Raw genomic sequence first — 13,670 nt, 5'->3', positions numbered from 1 at the left:
CACCACCACCACCCACCACTACATCCACCCCCTACCCCGACAGCAGCAACAAAATCTATGGAGCAGTTCGACTCCGTAATACACGAGGTCGCCTTGGAATTCACTTGATGGAAGAGTGTGTGAGTGTGAGTGTGTGTGAGAGAGAGAGAGAGAGAGAGAGAGAGAGAGAGAGAGAAAATTCTCAGAACCTGTAGATTCTCCTCTAGTTGACTTGTTTGAGAGACAGTTTCCCCATGGTCATCTTTTCCGGCTTGGTGGGTTAATTATTTGACTATCTAGGGAAGACCCTTCAAGAGTGCTTCTTAGGAGGGGTGTGTGAAATATGTAGTAAATATCGGAATTGCACGAGATCAGGCAAATATGTTCTTAGCATTCTAGTCAGAGACACAGGTGTTAGCTCTGACTAAACAGAGAACCTTCGCCAGAAACCGAAGATAGGCTGTGTTCACTCCAACTTCAACATGGGACAAAACTTGGTCCCATGAGTCTAGGTAGAACTTGGGACAATTTCTGAATGACACCACTCGGCAAAGACGGAGACTAACAAAGGCGTGTGTACTCTTTACCTGTCTGCTAGAATGATCTCCCTCTTTTATTGATTTAGAGTTAAATCTGTCTTTCAGTACTTTCAATACCAAGTGTCCCAGGGAAGCTGGGATACAGGGGTCACGGGTTTTTATTTGTGCCTGTGACCTCTTCTGGCAACTCAATTTCCCTGTGATCTGTTTCAGAAACTGTCTGGGCGGAAGATAAATCCAGTTCTGCGGATGTTTGGCCAGTCCATATCCGGGGGCATTGATATGGATGGGAACGGCTACCCTGGTAAGCTGTTTTTCTTCAAGGTAACACGAGATAACCTAAGATAAATGCTGGTGGTAGAACAATGTCCAGTTTGTTCAGTCAGCATTACATCCATTTAAGCCTAGGAAAATTCCTATGCCAGTATAGGAGTGTGTTGCCCTGCATTTGGTTTTAAGAGAAAAATACCAGGGCAAGTTTATCTGGGGATTTAAAATGATCTAGTGTGAAGGGCACTACACAGAAAGTTCTGCCGCAGTAATTCTTTCTAACGAAGAAAAAGGTGTTGTCCGTTTGAAAGGTACAGCTCAGAAGGAGATGCAGGGCACTTGGAACTCACTTCCCTTGGTGTTTCACTATCGTAGAGGCTCCCACTCCTGGTGGAGTGAGAGGGAAAGAGGAGCTAAACCCCACCTCCCCCCAGAAAGCGGAGAGAGAGCTGACAGGCAGTCAAACAAGCCAAGTGCCCCTTACCATTCAAAGCTGGCTGGCTTGTCTTCAGAGTTAATTAATGCCTGGTGGCCCTCCAGGCTAATTGAATAAAAATGTATGATTTCAAACTCCAACCCGGAGTCATATCCGGTTTAGGTCACGTTGCCGTGGCAGTGGCATCCTGGTGCCGGAGGTATCTGGAGAGGTGGGGTGGGGACACAGAGATCAGAACTCAAGAGAAGCTCAAAGCATTACAGAACTCGGAAAAAGAAACAATTTCCCGGAAAATAGAGGTCAACCTGCCTTTGGAGACAAGCTCTCTTTCCACGGGAAATGCCTTGGACAGGTCTGGGCAAAACAAATGCCGTGCCGTGGAAGGACCTGAGTCTGCGTTGGTTAAGGTGCGAGCTTCCATCCCCTCTTTACAGGGCCGGGAGCAGGACTGGGGAGAGGGGGCTTGTGCTGACGGGTTAGTTCCAAGTGAGATCCTCACGGGTCTTTTTGTGTTTGAGAAGGCAGTTCTGGGCCATTCACGGTCACCAAGAAATAATACCTTATATTGGATTAGCACGTTAATATGTGCAAATTGCTTCCATCTGCAATGCACATCTTACAGTAAATCTTGTTGGTAGGTAGGAACGGATGGGGCTATGGTCTCCCTTTATAGACAAGGGGAGCCGAGGGGAAAGGGGGCTGAGACCCACTGTGGTGGGCCTCCAGCCAGGCTTCTCAGTAGTCTGGCTGCTTCTCTGTGGATCGGGGACAGATCTGCTCATATCTGTCGTTCCTACCGTGCTTTGTCCATAGGGGGACCACAAATGAGTCAGGTTAAAAAGATTCAACTACCCAGTCCGTGTTTGAAGGTTGAAAGATAACCAGCACATCCACAATCAGAAGCTTTAGCAGCTGCACATCAGGGCCTCCTCTGCGGGATCTCATTGGGTGGCTGCGAAGTCCTAGTTGTGGATTCAGACGCTTGATTCTGTGCAGGCTTAGCGGAGCCTCGGCACTGTCAGAGGGACTGCTGTGTGGGGGAGGAAGGCAGCAATAGAGTCTTGTGGCGTGAAGGGTTTGAGCATCCGTAGGGTGGCGCTTACAGACATTTCTATGGCAGCTCGGCGGTGACTACTTCTGAAACAAAAGGTATCGAGGAATAAATATTACTGTGCTAGTTAACACTTATGCCCTTGGTTGATCGTTTACCAAGCGTTTTCACGGATGGTAGCCCGATTTAAATATCGGCTTTTGGAAAAGATGGTTGTCCTGTGCTGTGGAATCAGTTCTGACTCCCAGTCATAGAAGGCCCCTTAGGGCTTTCTGTAGCACGGTGGTTTAGCGTCAGGCTGCTAGCTGCAAAGTCAGCAGTTTCAAACCACCAGCAGCCAGTGGGAGAAAGACTCTCCACTCCCATAAAGAGTTACAGTCTTGGAAACCGGCAGGGGCAGATCTACCCTGTCCTACAGGGTGGCTGTGAGTTGGCATCAACTCAGCGGCAGTGATTTGAATGTTTGGGCTTTTCCTAGGGTTTCTCTTTACACACGAATCTGTCCTGGATGGCATGTAGCTGGGATGCTACTTAGCGAAGAGGTTAGTGAGACTTAGTCTCCTTATTGACTCATAGGTAAGGGGCATGTCATTGGGAGGGACATCATGCTTGGTCAAGTGGAAGGTCAAGGGAAAGCAGGCAGACCCCAAGGAGACAGATCGTTACCATAGCTCCAACAATGAAGGGGCTCAGACACAGACAGTGATGGTGAGCGTGGCCCAGGGCAGGCCGTGTTTCATTCTGTAGGGTCCCTGTGAGCTGGAACTGACTCATGGCCCCTGATAACAACCAGGGCTCTTCTCTTGAGGACCCAGTGGTAAATGCAAAGCGCTGGCCTTTCAGTCAGCAGCTGCATGCTTAGTTAACCATTGCACCGCCAGAGTGTCCTTGGACGAAACTGAGGGGGATAATTATCCCCACTTTCCAGACAAGGAAGCTATGGGAGGCCAAGTGACTCTCAGGGTGCATCGGGTGAGCGGGGGAGCAGCGAGGTGCTCTACAGACCCTTGAGCTTTTCCCAGGTGTCCTTCAATTCCAGTTTGCCTCTCTCCCATTCCGCACTGGCCAAGAGAAAGACAGTGTGAGCCATGCGTGTGGCTTAAGTTCCAGGTACATGCACGGAACAGTTCAAGGAAACGGGTAAAATTAATTTTGAGAGGATTAATTTTTATAATACTTAATAATTCATTTCAATAATGCTTCCATGGCCTAATGCTGATCAGGGAAGCCAATAGGTCACCTCAACACACAGTCAGTATAAAAATGATTCCCGAGAAAGTTAACCTGTTTGGGGCACTCGATCACTGAGACCCAGTGTGCATTTTATACTTTGATGGGTGGCCATCCGTACACCGCGCAGCTCTAATGGTTACTTAGGTCGTATATAGCCCAGAGAATGGCTGTCGGAGGCTCTGGACGGCAGGGCGGGCTCCCTTGCTGCGTTGCCCCTCGCTGTGGGGTGGGTGGAGACAGGCTTCAGCGAGTCTCTGAATGCTGTGACCTTCTTGTTTCAGATGTAACTTTCGGAGCCTTCATGTCGGACAGCGTGGTCCTTCTCAGGTGAGATGCTTCCTCTGTGCTTCTGGGAGTACACCCTTCATGGCTGAGGGGCGGACACCCAGGGGCGGTGGTCACCATCCGTCAGCTCTTCCCTCTGTCCCGTGTCTTGCAGGCAGGAGGTAGGAGTGTGACTTTCATTTTCGCAGTTTTGTTTGCCACCCTCGATCCCAGAGGTGAACCTGATGGGCCTCACATGGTTTACGGGCAGGACATGATAGCATTGCTCAGGCTTCCAGGCAGGGCCCGGGGGTGTGGGGCTGGGTGGGTGGGTGGTCTGAGCCCTAGAGGTTGCTCCTTTGTCCATGGATAGCCCCTTGCATGGATGTCCTTTACAAAGCAATCTCTGTAGGGGCCACAACACCAAAGGGGCAGAGAGACACTTCCTAGCTCTTCACCTGTCCCCACACCCTGTCTCCTCATGGTGCATCGGCCCCCCCCACAGTATCCAGTGGTGGTCCTGCGCTGTGGTTAGCCCACACCCCACAGACCTAGAGTGGCTGCCCATTCCCCCTCAGACTGGATAGTCGTGAATGCAGGGCTTGTTGAAGTTCAGGCATCCCGAGCTCTCTCCTGCAAAGGCCCTGGGGCTCGCCAAGCCCTCCGAGAACCATCTTCAAGCGTTTCCAACTGTGTGAGTCAGAGGTGGCAGAATTCCACTTGGAGCCAGCTCTTAGCTTTTGTTAATAACCCCATGGCAGACAGTTCTGAAATGAAGCAGCCAGAGCGTGGAGCTGGAAGCGGTGGTCCCAGAGGCATGGACTTCCACCCCCCAGATTCTCCTCATTCAGCAGTGCTTCTTCCTGGGCCACCACTTTGGGGCCACACAGCCTCACTTTGGCGGGGGGTGTCCCTATGAGTGGGGGCTTAATAACTAGGGATATGCCTGGACTTCCAGAGAACTCTAACTATGACATGGAATGGGGGTCGAGGAGGCTGGACTGACCCCCAGGAGGTGAGGAGCGGGAACTCTGGGCCAGTTGGCCTGGGTTCAAGCCACGGAGGGCCATTTCTAGGCAAGCTCTCTGAGAAGTTCCCCATTTCTGGATGCTCATGTGTTAAACAATTCTTAACTTCATCTGGTTCTCCTGAGAACCGAATGAGTCAACTCACATCACACGTCTAGGACAGTACCCGTTTCAGCAACTCTGACACAAATTGGGGTAAGTTTGCCCCCCGGGGGTGTCACAAGCCGTTTCGTGCTCAGCAAGAGGTTCTGGCCAACCCAGGGGAGGGCCCCTTGGCACCCAATTCCACTCAGACACCGCAGGGCTGCCCCCAGTGGGTGTCCTCGCAACGGCAGCTGGCAGAGTTCTGCTGTCTGTGTCCCCCAGGAGGTGACTGCTGTAGTGAAGCCTCCCCGGGCCCTTCCTTTATTCCTCCGGGTGCCTGGGTTCTTACTTTCCTTACCAGCCTGCTCCCTTCCCTGAGAGCCTCGCTTTCAAGGGAGTCCGCCTTCTTGGCTCAGGGGGATACAGTTCAGAGGTAAAGCGGGTGGTCCTTGCTGCTGCCTTCACACTGCGATTGTAGACGACTCACCACCCTTTGCACCTCACTCTGGTTTGCCGCTATCCCTCCTGAGCGGAAACACAGTCTTGGTCTTCCGGGGGTTGGGAATGGGCGCTGCTAAACCAGTGAGTAGCACTTGGCTGGAAGCCCATCATAGAGAAGCTCATGATTCGTGTTTTATAAACTGGGCAGGGCAATGAGCTCCAATCCAAAGGGGCATCCCCCACCCCCTTCCCATCCCGACGAGGAACAGCCTTCTCCAGAATTTGGCTCTTGTGGTTGTTGGTTGCTATCAAGACCAGTCCAGCTTGTGGCCACCCCAGGCCAGAGTCGAACTGCGCACAGAAGGGCTTTCAGTGGCTGGGCCTGATGGTCAGGCCTTGCTTCTGAGGCACCGCTGGACGTACTCGAGCCTCCAGCCTGACAGCGAGCAGGTGAGCCTGTTACCACTCACCTCACCCGTGCGTGAGTGTAAACTAAGGTGACCAGATTTTAGCACTGGTAAAGCGGAACACCATTGCTAAAACTCATATCCTGGCGAAATAGCCACATGGCAGCCGAAAACCGTATAGCCTAGCTTGTCGTGCATTCTTTCCAAAAATCAGGACTTTTTAAAAATGCCGCGGGACGCGGGGGAAAAATGGTTAAAAATAGGGACTGCCCGCCAAAAGGGGGACATCTGGTCACCTTAGTGTAAACACGTGGGGGAGTGAAAGCGCTGGATGGGCGACCCCAGGTCCCAGCCCGGGCAGGAGGGGAGCTGCCCTGTGGCTATTTCACCAGGATACGAGTTTTGTTAATGGTACCACGCTTTACCAATGTTAAAATCTGGTCACCTTACATTACCAGGGACGGGGAGGTCTGTGGAGGACAGTGTCGGGGAGAGCAGGTGTGGAGAGAAGAGGGGTGGGGGAGAGCCTGGGCAGGTGCCCGTGCGCGCACAAGAAAGCAGAGAAGCATGGTTGGTCGGGGCGGGAGCAGGGGAGCGTGCAGCGGTTGTGTGGTCCCAGGGACCCATCTGTCACGTATTCGGCCAATACTCACCCACATTTACCCATCGAGATCCAGTAGGTGTCAGATCTTGGGGATACAGTGGAGAGTACCACAGGCTTCCTTCCTGGTTTCTGTTCTAGCCAACTCCACCCAAGCCCCTGCAAGCCCAAGTCAATCACGTGCCAGAGAGTTGATTTGGCTTCTGCAGACCCTCTGCGAGTTTTCTTGGCTGTTATTTTGATGGAAACGGATCTCCAGGCTTTTCTTAAGCTGCACTTCTTACTATGGGGGTTCAAACCGCCGACCTTTAGGCTGCCTCATCCAAGGCCCCGTATTTCAGGCCAGGGGAGATAAGTACATTACAGTGTGACTACAGTGTAGTGAGTGCCACAACCTGTGTAAGGCATTCGATGTATGTTAACTCTTTGTTGCCTGTCTTTTCCCTTCCCTTTTGGGGTTCAGGTATAATTTACGTACAACAACATGCACCCATTTCAGCGTGGTTTGATGCGTTTTGACCAGTCACGGAGTAACTGCCCTGCTCATCAAGATAAAGAATGTTTGTGTGTTTTTTTTATTACCTTAGAAAGCTTCCTGTGGTCTCTGTCTAACCATGCCCCTTCTTCGGCAGGCCAGCCCAATTCGTCTCGGTCACCGTGGGTCTGGTCTGCTGGTTCTAGAACTCCATGGAGACGGGATTGCGCAATATGCACGCTCGTTTCTGGCTCCGCTCACTTGCTATCTTGTGTCTCCGTTCACCCGTGCCGCTGTGTTCTTTGATGTTATGACTGAGTAGGGTCTAGGTACCGCTGTCTGTACTGTGGTTGGTTGGTTCATCCACGGAACCTAGGAGAGGCCTTCAGAAAGCCTGTGGGAGAATGTAAAACTAAAGGATGATGGGATATCAGCCCTTCATCTTCATAACCACTCTGCAAATAGGCGCTTTTATGTTTGTTTTGTTACTGGTTGCCTTTGGGTTGATTCCGACTCCTGGAGGCATCCCGTGTGTGCAGAGTAGAACGATGCCAGAGGGCTCGCTAGGCCGAGACCTTTCCGCAGCAGATCTCTGGCTTGTCTTCCCAGGCAGTCTGAGTGGGTTCAGACTGCCAGCCTTTCTGTATGCTAGCGCTTAACTGTGCCACCCAGAGAGGTCATCATCCTCATTTATATCATCCCCAATTGGATCTATAAGGAAATCAAGGCGGGCAGCCCCAGATCGTGCTGAAGGACACGAGGATGTGAAAGCATGGTCCCGTGGTGGAGGGCAGTGGCATCAAGCAGCAGAGAGGGGCAGGCAGGGTGGAGGCTGCGTTTTGTCCTTTGGTGGGAAGGTCGCTGGGCCGGGGTGGCTCTGGAGAAGTGATGGGGCCAGAGGCAGAGCCCTGTGGGTGGTGGAGGAGAGGAGGAGCCAGAAAACAGACGGTGGATCCTGACTGCCTTGGCGGAAGCTTGGCAACAAGGGAGCAGATGGGACTGGCAGATGATTCAGTGCAGGCGCTCCAGGGAGGAGCGCTCGGGGACCACAGTGTGGACGAGGGGAAGGGGCAGCTGAGGAGACATGGCGGGGGTGGGGTACGGGAGGTGGGATGTGTGGGATCTGGAGCAAAGATTAGGGGTGTGGAAGGGGCCTTCTCTCCCGAGCCCCATCTCAAGGGGCAGGAAGGCGGTCAGGGCGAGGCTTAGGCTGGAATGTGGATGAGGGGTGAAGCTGAGGGTGACCACATCTGAACCCTCCCAGGAGGGCTTGGGACTCTGGGAGAGTGGGGGTTGGAGGTGGAGGGGCGGTTTCGGGGAGGGGGCATGGAGGAACCAGGGAAGGATGCCAGGCCAGATCTGCCGGGTGAGGCAGGTGGACGCTGAGTGACATCAGTCAACAGGCTGCAGCCCGCTAGCCTTCCGCTGATTGAGCTCCCTGCCACCCCACAGCGGCGAGGCAGGTTAGTTCTTGTCTGCCTTATCTCGGGGTTTGGGTGGGATCAGGTGAGAGAAGGTGAGGAGACACACACATGCACACCCACCTGTCCCCTCTGTACTTATTCCTAAGTGTCGCAAGGAAGCGAGCCCCGAGTGAATGTGCAGGTTAGGAAGGTTTTCGGGGCTGCCGCTGAGAGACAATCTTACAGAACCGAGAGCAGCTTTCAGTGATACAGACGTGAATTGGCTCCCTGGCAGTCGGTGACCCCGGAGGTGGTTCAACAGCCTCTTTTCTTCTTTCTTTGTGTCTCCGGCCTGCAGGCAGCACCCACCTTGCAGGTGGCCAACGTGACTAGAGAAACAGCATGTCCGAGTGCTGCTGGCATGTTGTATAACCCACCTGGAAGCACGATGCCAGGGTTTTCAAGGCTCCAGAGCCATCAGAAAGAAGTAGGCCAGCCACCGGCTTTTTTTCAAACAAGCTTTAAAAGCACTCCCGGTCTGTCCTGTCCTTGGGCGCCCTTTGGCAGGTACATGTGGGGCCGTGTGACACGCAGGAGTGCGGCCGGCCCCAGCCCTGCCCACAGGAAGTGTGCTTGTCTCAGCCAAGCTCTGAGCTCAGGAGGGAGGGCCGTCCTGTGTTAGGTGATGGGTGCCTGATGCTCTGCCTTTGGAGGTCAAAGGAAGTGATGAGAAAGGCCGGTGAGAGATTTCTGGGCTTTCCCCGGCCAAGAACAACACTCGGTGTTGAAGAGATGGGTTTGAGGGCACTGATGTGGCGGATGTCAGAGCGAGCAATGGCTGTGAGGGGCCCTGTTGGCCATTTCAAAGGGTTCTATTTTAACAACCTTCACGGGGGTCATTTGGTCGGGACTGCCTGCCTGTTTGCCGCTCACTCCATCTTCTGCACGGCCTTCTTTTGAGGGAGAAACTGGGGGTCCTCCCCAGTGAGGTGGCCCCTGAGGTGACGTGATGGGATGGACATGTCTTCTCAGCAGGCCAGGGACTGGGCAGGCTGGGGCTCTCTTAGGGTGAAGGTAGTGGGGGGTGGGGGTGGCGTGGATGAATCAGAGGCCAACTGCTTGGTATCTAAGCCTGTGTGAGACAGTTAGGTGCTTCTCTGGGGCTCAGTCTTCAGGTCTGCGCTGGAAAGCACCGCTTTAGCTAGGATCTTGACCATCTACTGGTAACACGCTGGGCATCGATCCCCAAGGTTGGCAGTTTGAAACCACCAGCCACTCTGTGGGAGAAAGATGGGGCTCTCTGTTCCCGTGAAGAGTTACGGTCTCAGAAACCCACAGGGGCAGTTCTGCCCTGTCCTGTAGGGTCTCCGTGTGTCAGCATCGACTGTGTGGCAGCGAGAAAACAGGAAGAAACTATCCTGGGAACGTCAGTATAAATGCGCCCTGGTCCCAGCTCCGAGGGGACTGCCGGCTGGCAGGGCAGGTTTGGAAGCTGACCGTTGCTGTTCACCTTCATAGGTGTAGGGAGCTCTGTCGCACTGTGAGTTCAGCGTTGACTGTTCAGCATGCAAGGTCAGCAGTTCAAGCCCATCAGAGACTCCAAGAGAGAAGGAAGAGGTTGTAAAATAAAGATGCCCAGTCTCAGAAACCACGCGTTGGAATGGACTCTCGGTGGCAGCGGGTTTCAGCGAGTGTGGTCAGAGGTGTGAGTTCCCTGCTGGTCACCGGAGAGAGAGGCGATCCAACGGTGGACTGTGTGGGGGCAGGCGCGCTGGAGAGGCGCACTCAAGGGTCTCACCCCTGCATTGACTGGGGGCAGACCATCCACTGCCTCAGTTATTCCCTCTTCTCGAAGAGTGAATCCAAAGAGAGTGTTTCAAGAACAGTGGTTCTCAACCTTCCTAAGGCCGCGATTCTTTAATACAGTTTACGTTGTGGTGACCCCCCAACCATAAAATTATTTTTGTTGCTACTTCACTACTATCGTTTTGCTACTGTTATGAATTGGGCGACCCCTGTGAAAGGTTTGACCCCCCCAAAGGGGTCGTGATCCACAGGTTCAGAAGCGCTGGTCAAGACCAACCAGGATGTTGGACTTCTTTCAGGCACCACTGTCCGGCTTCCACTGGGTGCACAGCTGGGCTTGCCGGGAGACGCCCAGGCTCCTGCCTACTTTCCACAGTCGCTCCAGGATCCATGGCCCCAGCAGGGGCCGGAGTGGTGACCTCACCTAGCCCCATCTGTGTGGACTGTCCCCTCATTTCCTTCTCACCAAGGGTTTCCTCCCTGCCCTCTTCCCTGGCTGTCCATTGTCATTCCCATCTGCCCTGTCCTGTCACCCCTGAGGCTGCTCTTTGTGGGAACGGCGCACACAGAGAGGTCATTGTGCTCAGGCTGCTAATGCCCCTTAATCTCATTATGTCCCCTCAGGGGTGTGAAGGCCAGGGGCCCTTAGAGGTGAAAGGATCTCTTTGTGAGGGCAGGGGTAGGGGGAGCAGGTCCAGTCGCAGCTTAGGTGAAACTTGCCCGAGCAGGTGTTTGCAGTGGGAGCAAAGTGGGGCTATTCTCTGTCCCCTTGTGTCGGATGCCTTGGGGCAGCCCCTGCCAAGCTCTGGTCTTCATGGTGCCTGTCCAGCACACCCTGCCTGGGGAGGTGGCCCATGTCGGGGACAAGTGTGTGGCTCTGCATTGGGGTTCATTTAGTACTAAGGCTGGGTGGCGGGGAGAGTTGATTTCTTCAGCTGTGAAATGCTCTGATGTGATCAGTGGGGACTCCATTACCTAAGAGCATCCGGGCAGTTCAAACCAGTGGTTAATGCACTCAGCCGCTAACTCACAGGGTGGCAATGGGGGTCCACCCAGAGGTGCTATGGAAGGAAGGAAGGAAGGAAGGAAAGGCTAGCAGTCGACTTTTGAAAAAGAATGAGTCCCTGGAAACCCTAAGTGGGTTTCAGGACTGGCAGCTTTGCTTCAGTGCTATGGATCAAGTTCTCCTGGAGAAAGACCAGGGAAATTGTTAGCAGTACGTGACGGGAGGCATTGGACCCCTTCCACAGACCTGGGACTTGGCGGTTCATGGTTACAACGCCAATCCATGCATTGGCGCTTCTCTGAACGGGCATCTCTTTCTGGAATCGCTTACAATGGCAACCCATGTGTTGGCGCTTTTCTGAACAGGCATCTCTTTCTGGAATCGTGCTGTAGAAATTTTTGTTAAGCATACTCACATCTTCCTAATAAAATGGAACTGGGAACTTAATGGGGTGAAATTTTAAACAACCCCCCAACATCTGGTGGTTCATTTATGGCTACAGCCAGGTGGGCTTTTATTAACAACTGACTTTGGCTTTATGCTTGTGAAGTTGCATGTTCATTTTGTAGGAAACAGGCTACTTCCAAAACCAGGAGAAGTATGCACGGGGCACATCAACCCGTTTCTGGTAAAGGTTCAGGCCTTCCTGTGTGGCTGCGGGGCTCTCGGCAAGGATCCTGCCCTTGAAGTCTGTGTTTGGTTCCGCAAGCCGCCCCTCAGCACAGCTAACCCCCCTTCTTCTCTCGACTCACAGGGCGAGGCCCGTCATTACCGTGGACGTCTCCATCTTCCTTCCGGCCTCCATCAACATCACGGCCCCTCAGTGTCAGGACGGGCTGCAGCCGGTGAACTGCCTGAACGTCACTGCCTGCTTCCGCTTCCACGGCAAGCACGTTCCGGGAGAAATCGGTAACGCACCTCGGAGCCAGGGCTCGGGATGCCCGTCTGAGCAGGAGCAGCATTAGGATGCTGCTGGCTGAGGCAGGGTGGGCGGCGGGCCCCCGGGGGTTTCTGAAGGCCCCTCCTGTTGTGCGCCTGGGCTGGTTTTGTAGGCCTCTCTGGGTGTCTCATGGCCTCTGCAGGCCCCCTAACCTTCTCGCTTCTGACTGATTCATGTGTTCCCAATTTAACATAACCACCAACTCAATGCTCACAGGGTAGGATCCAAACAGCCTTTCCTCAGCTGTCTAGAGGCCGCACTGACACCTCGCTGCTGCCTTGTGGAACAGTCCACGCAGTGAGAAGCCACGGGACTTGGGCGTCTCCTCTTGAGCTTTCAGTGTCAGCCGAATGTCAGGGGGGCGGACGCGCCCTGTGCTGTGAAGTCGGACGGAGTCCAAGGATGGATGGTGAGCTGGTGACTGGGTTTTCAAAAGACCCAGCTGGTTTGGCAGCCTCCGACCTTTGACAAGAGGCAGGCATTGCCCCAGTGCAGGGAACCTTCCCTGCTGCTTCCCTGGGTCAGAAAGGCTGCCTCACTAGCCCAGCTCCAGAGCCTGGAGGAAGCCCCCGGAACCAGACAGGCTCGTGATTTGATCAGAGTGCAGAGCATGTGAGGACCCCACAGAAATGAGTCCGGGGCAGTTGTACATTGTAAGAGCGGCTTTGTTTTCACTTGAAAGACTGATGTAATAATAGAGAGTAGAATTTCAGGAAAACACATCACCACTACCAAAATGGAGTTTGGCCACCCTAACTTTTTAAAGCCTTTTTAATACCCTGAGTGACTTCTTTTGTGGTCCTGGACCAGCAGTATCGGCATCACCTGGGAGTTTGTTAAACATGTAGACTCCTGGGGGCCGGCTCAGACCTGCTGAGGCAGAATCTATATCCTAACACGATCCTGTTACCCCTGAGATTGGTGCACCTATTTAAACGCAAGAGGCCCTAAAATGCAGTACACTCACACATGCCAGGTCAGTCCACAGCTGTCTCTTAGGGCTTCTACCATATTTAAAAATCTGCTAATCCCTCCAGGCTGTGCCAGGGTTGGTCTATCTACCTCCACAGGAATTGAATAAGATCACCAATGCAATCTTGTACTGATTTACATAGAGTGCTTTTAAGATGCACTTAGAATGTAAGATTCAATGTAAACATGCCATCGTCTTTGGAATCTCTTAGTGAGGGAGGATTAGCAAAATGTTTGTGCACAGCCCAGTGAGTAAAAGGAAATATGACCAAGGTTACACAGCTACCGGTGAAGCTGTTGGTCTCATTGGACTTCGTTTTTGATTTCCAACAGCTAGTCAACCTCCCTTTAATTGTCTAAGACAGTAGTTTCTAGAAAAAAAAACAAACCTTTCAGGTAGTCCTGAGACTCATGTATTGGCCAACTAATTAGAGGGCATGTGCCCTGTCTAGGTTTAACTCATGATGTAGTTGGACTGCATTAAAAAAGACAAAAAAAACCATTTAAAAAGAATGACAGAATTGCAGATTAATTCTGGGGCACATAAAAAGTTGCCGCACTGTTCTAGAACTTTAAATCACCGCAAGCAAGCTCGTGTTCCAGCAGGTGTTCATGTAACAACGATGTATCGCATGCCCCCAGGCCCAGGCCTAGGCCCATGGTGTCCATCCCTGCCCCTGCAGAGCATCTCCTGGGAGATGGAGAGTTTCTGTTCTTTGTGTCTTGAGGCACATG

General features: G+C 52.9%; 1 protein-coding gene across 1 annotated transcript in view; it reads left to right on the top strand.

The window, feature by feature from the left end:
• The window catches only part of ITGA9 (integrin subunit alpha 9), a 313,829-nt gene that overhangs the window by 13,279 nt on the left and 286,880 nt on the right, over nucleotides 1-13,670 (top strand). Inside the window, exons 5-7 of the mRNA XM_030887657.2 lie at nucleotides 732-822; nucleotides 3,790-3,835; nucleotides 11,778-11,932. Coding sequence (XP_030743517.2) covers nucleotides 732-822; nucleotides 3,790-3,835; nucleotides 11,778-11,932 — 292 coding nt within the window. The remainder of the gene's footprint in view (nucleotides 1-731; nucleotides 823-3,789; nucleotides 3,836-11,777; nucleotides 11,933-13,670) is intronic.

Source organism: Echinops telfairi, unplaced genomic scaffold (assembly GCF_000313985.2).
Source record: "Echinops telfairi isolate 266 unplaced genomic scaffold, ASM31398v2 ScPeMD7_7420;HRSCAF=8458, whole genome shotgun sequence".
Lineage (NCBI taxonomy): Eukaryota > Metazoa > Chordata > Mammalia > Afrosoricida > Tenrecidae > Echinops > Echinops telfairi.
The sequence above is the reverse complement of the archived record's forward strand: the minus strand, read 5'-3'. Positions and strand labels throughout refer to the sequence as shown.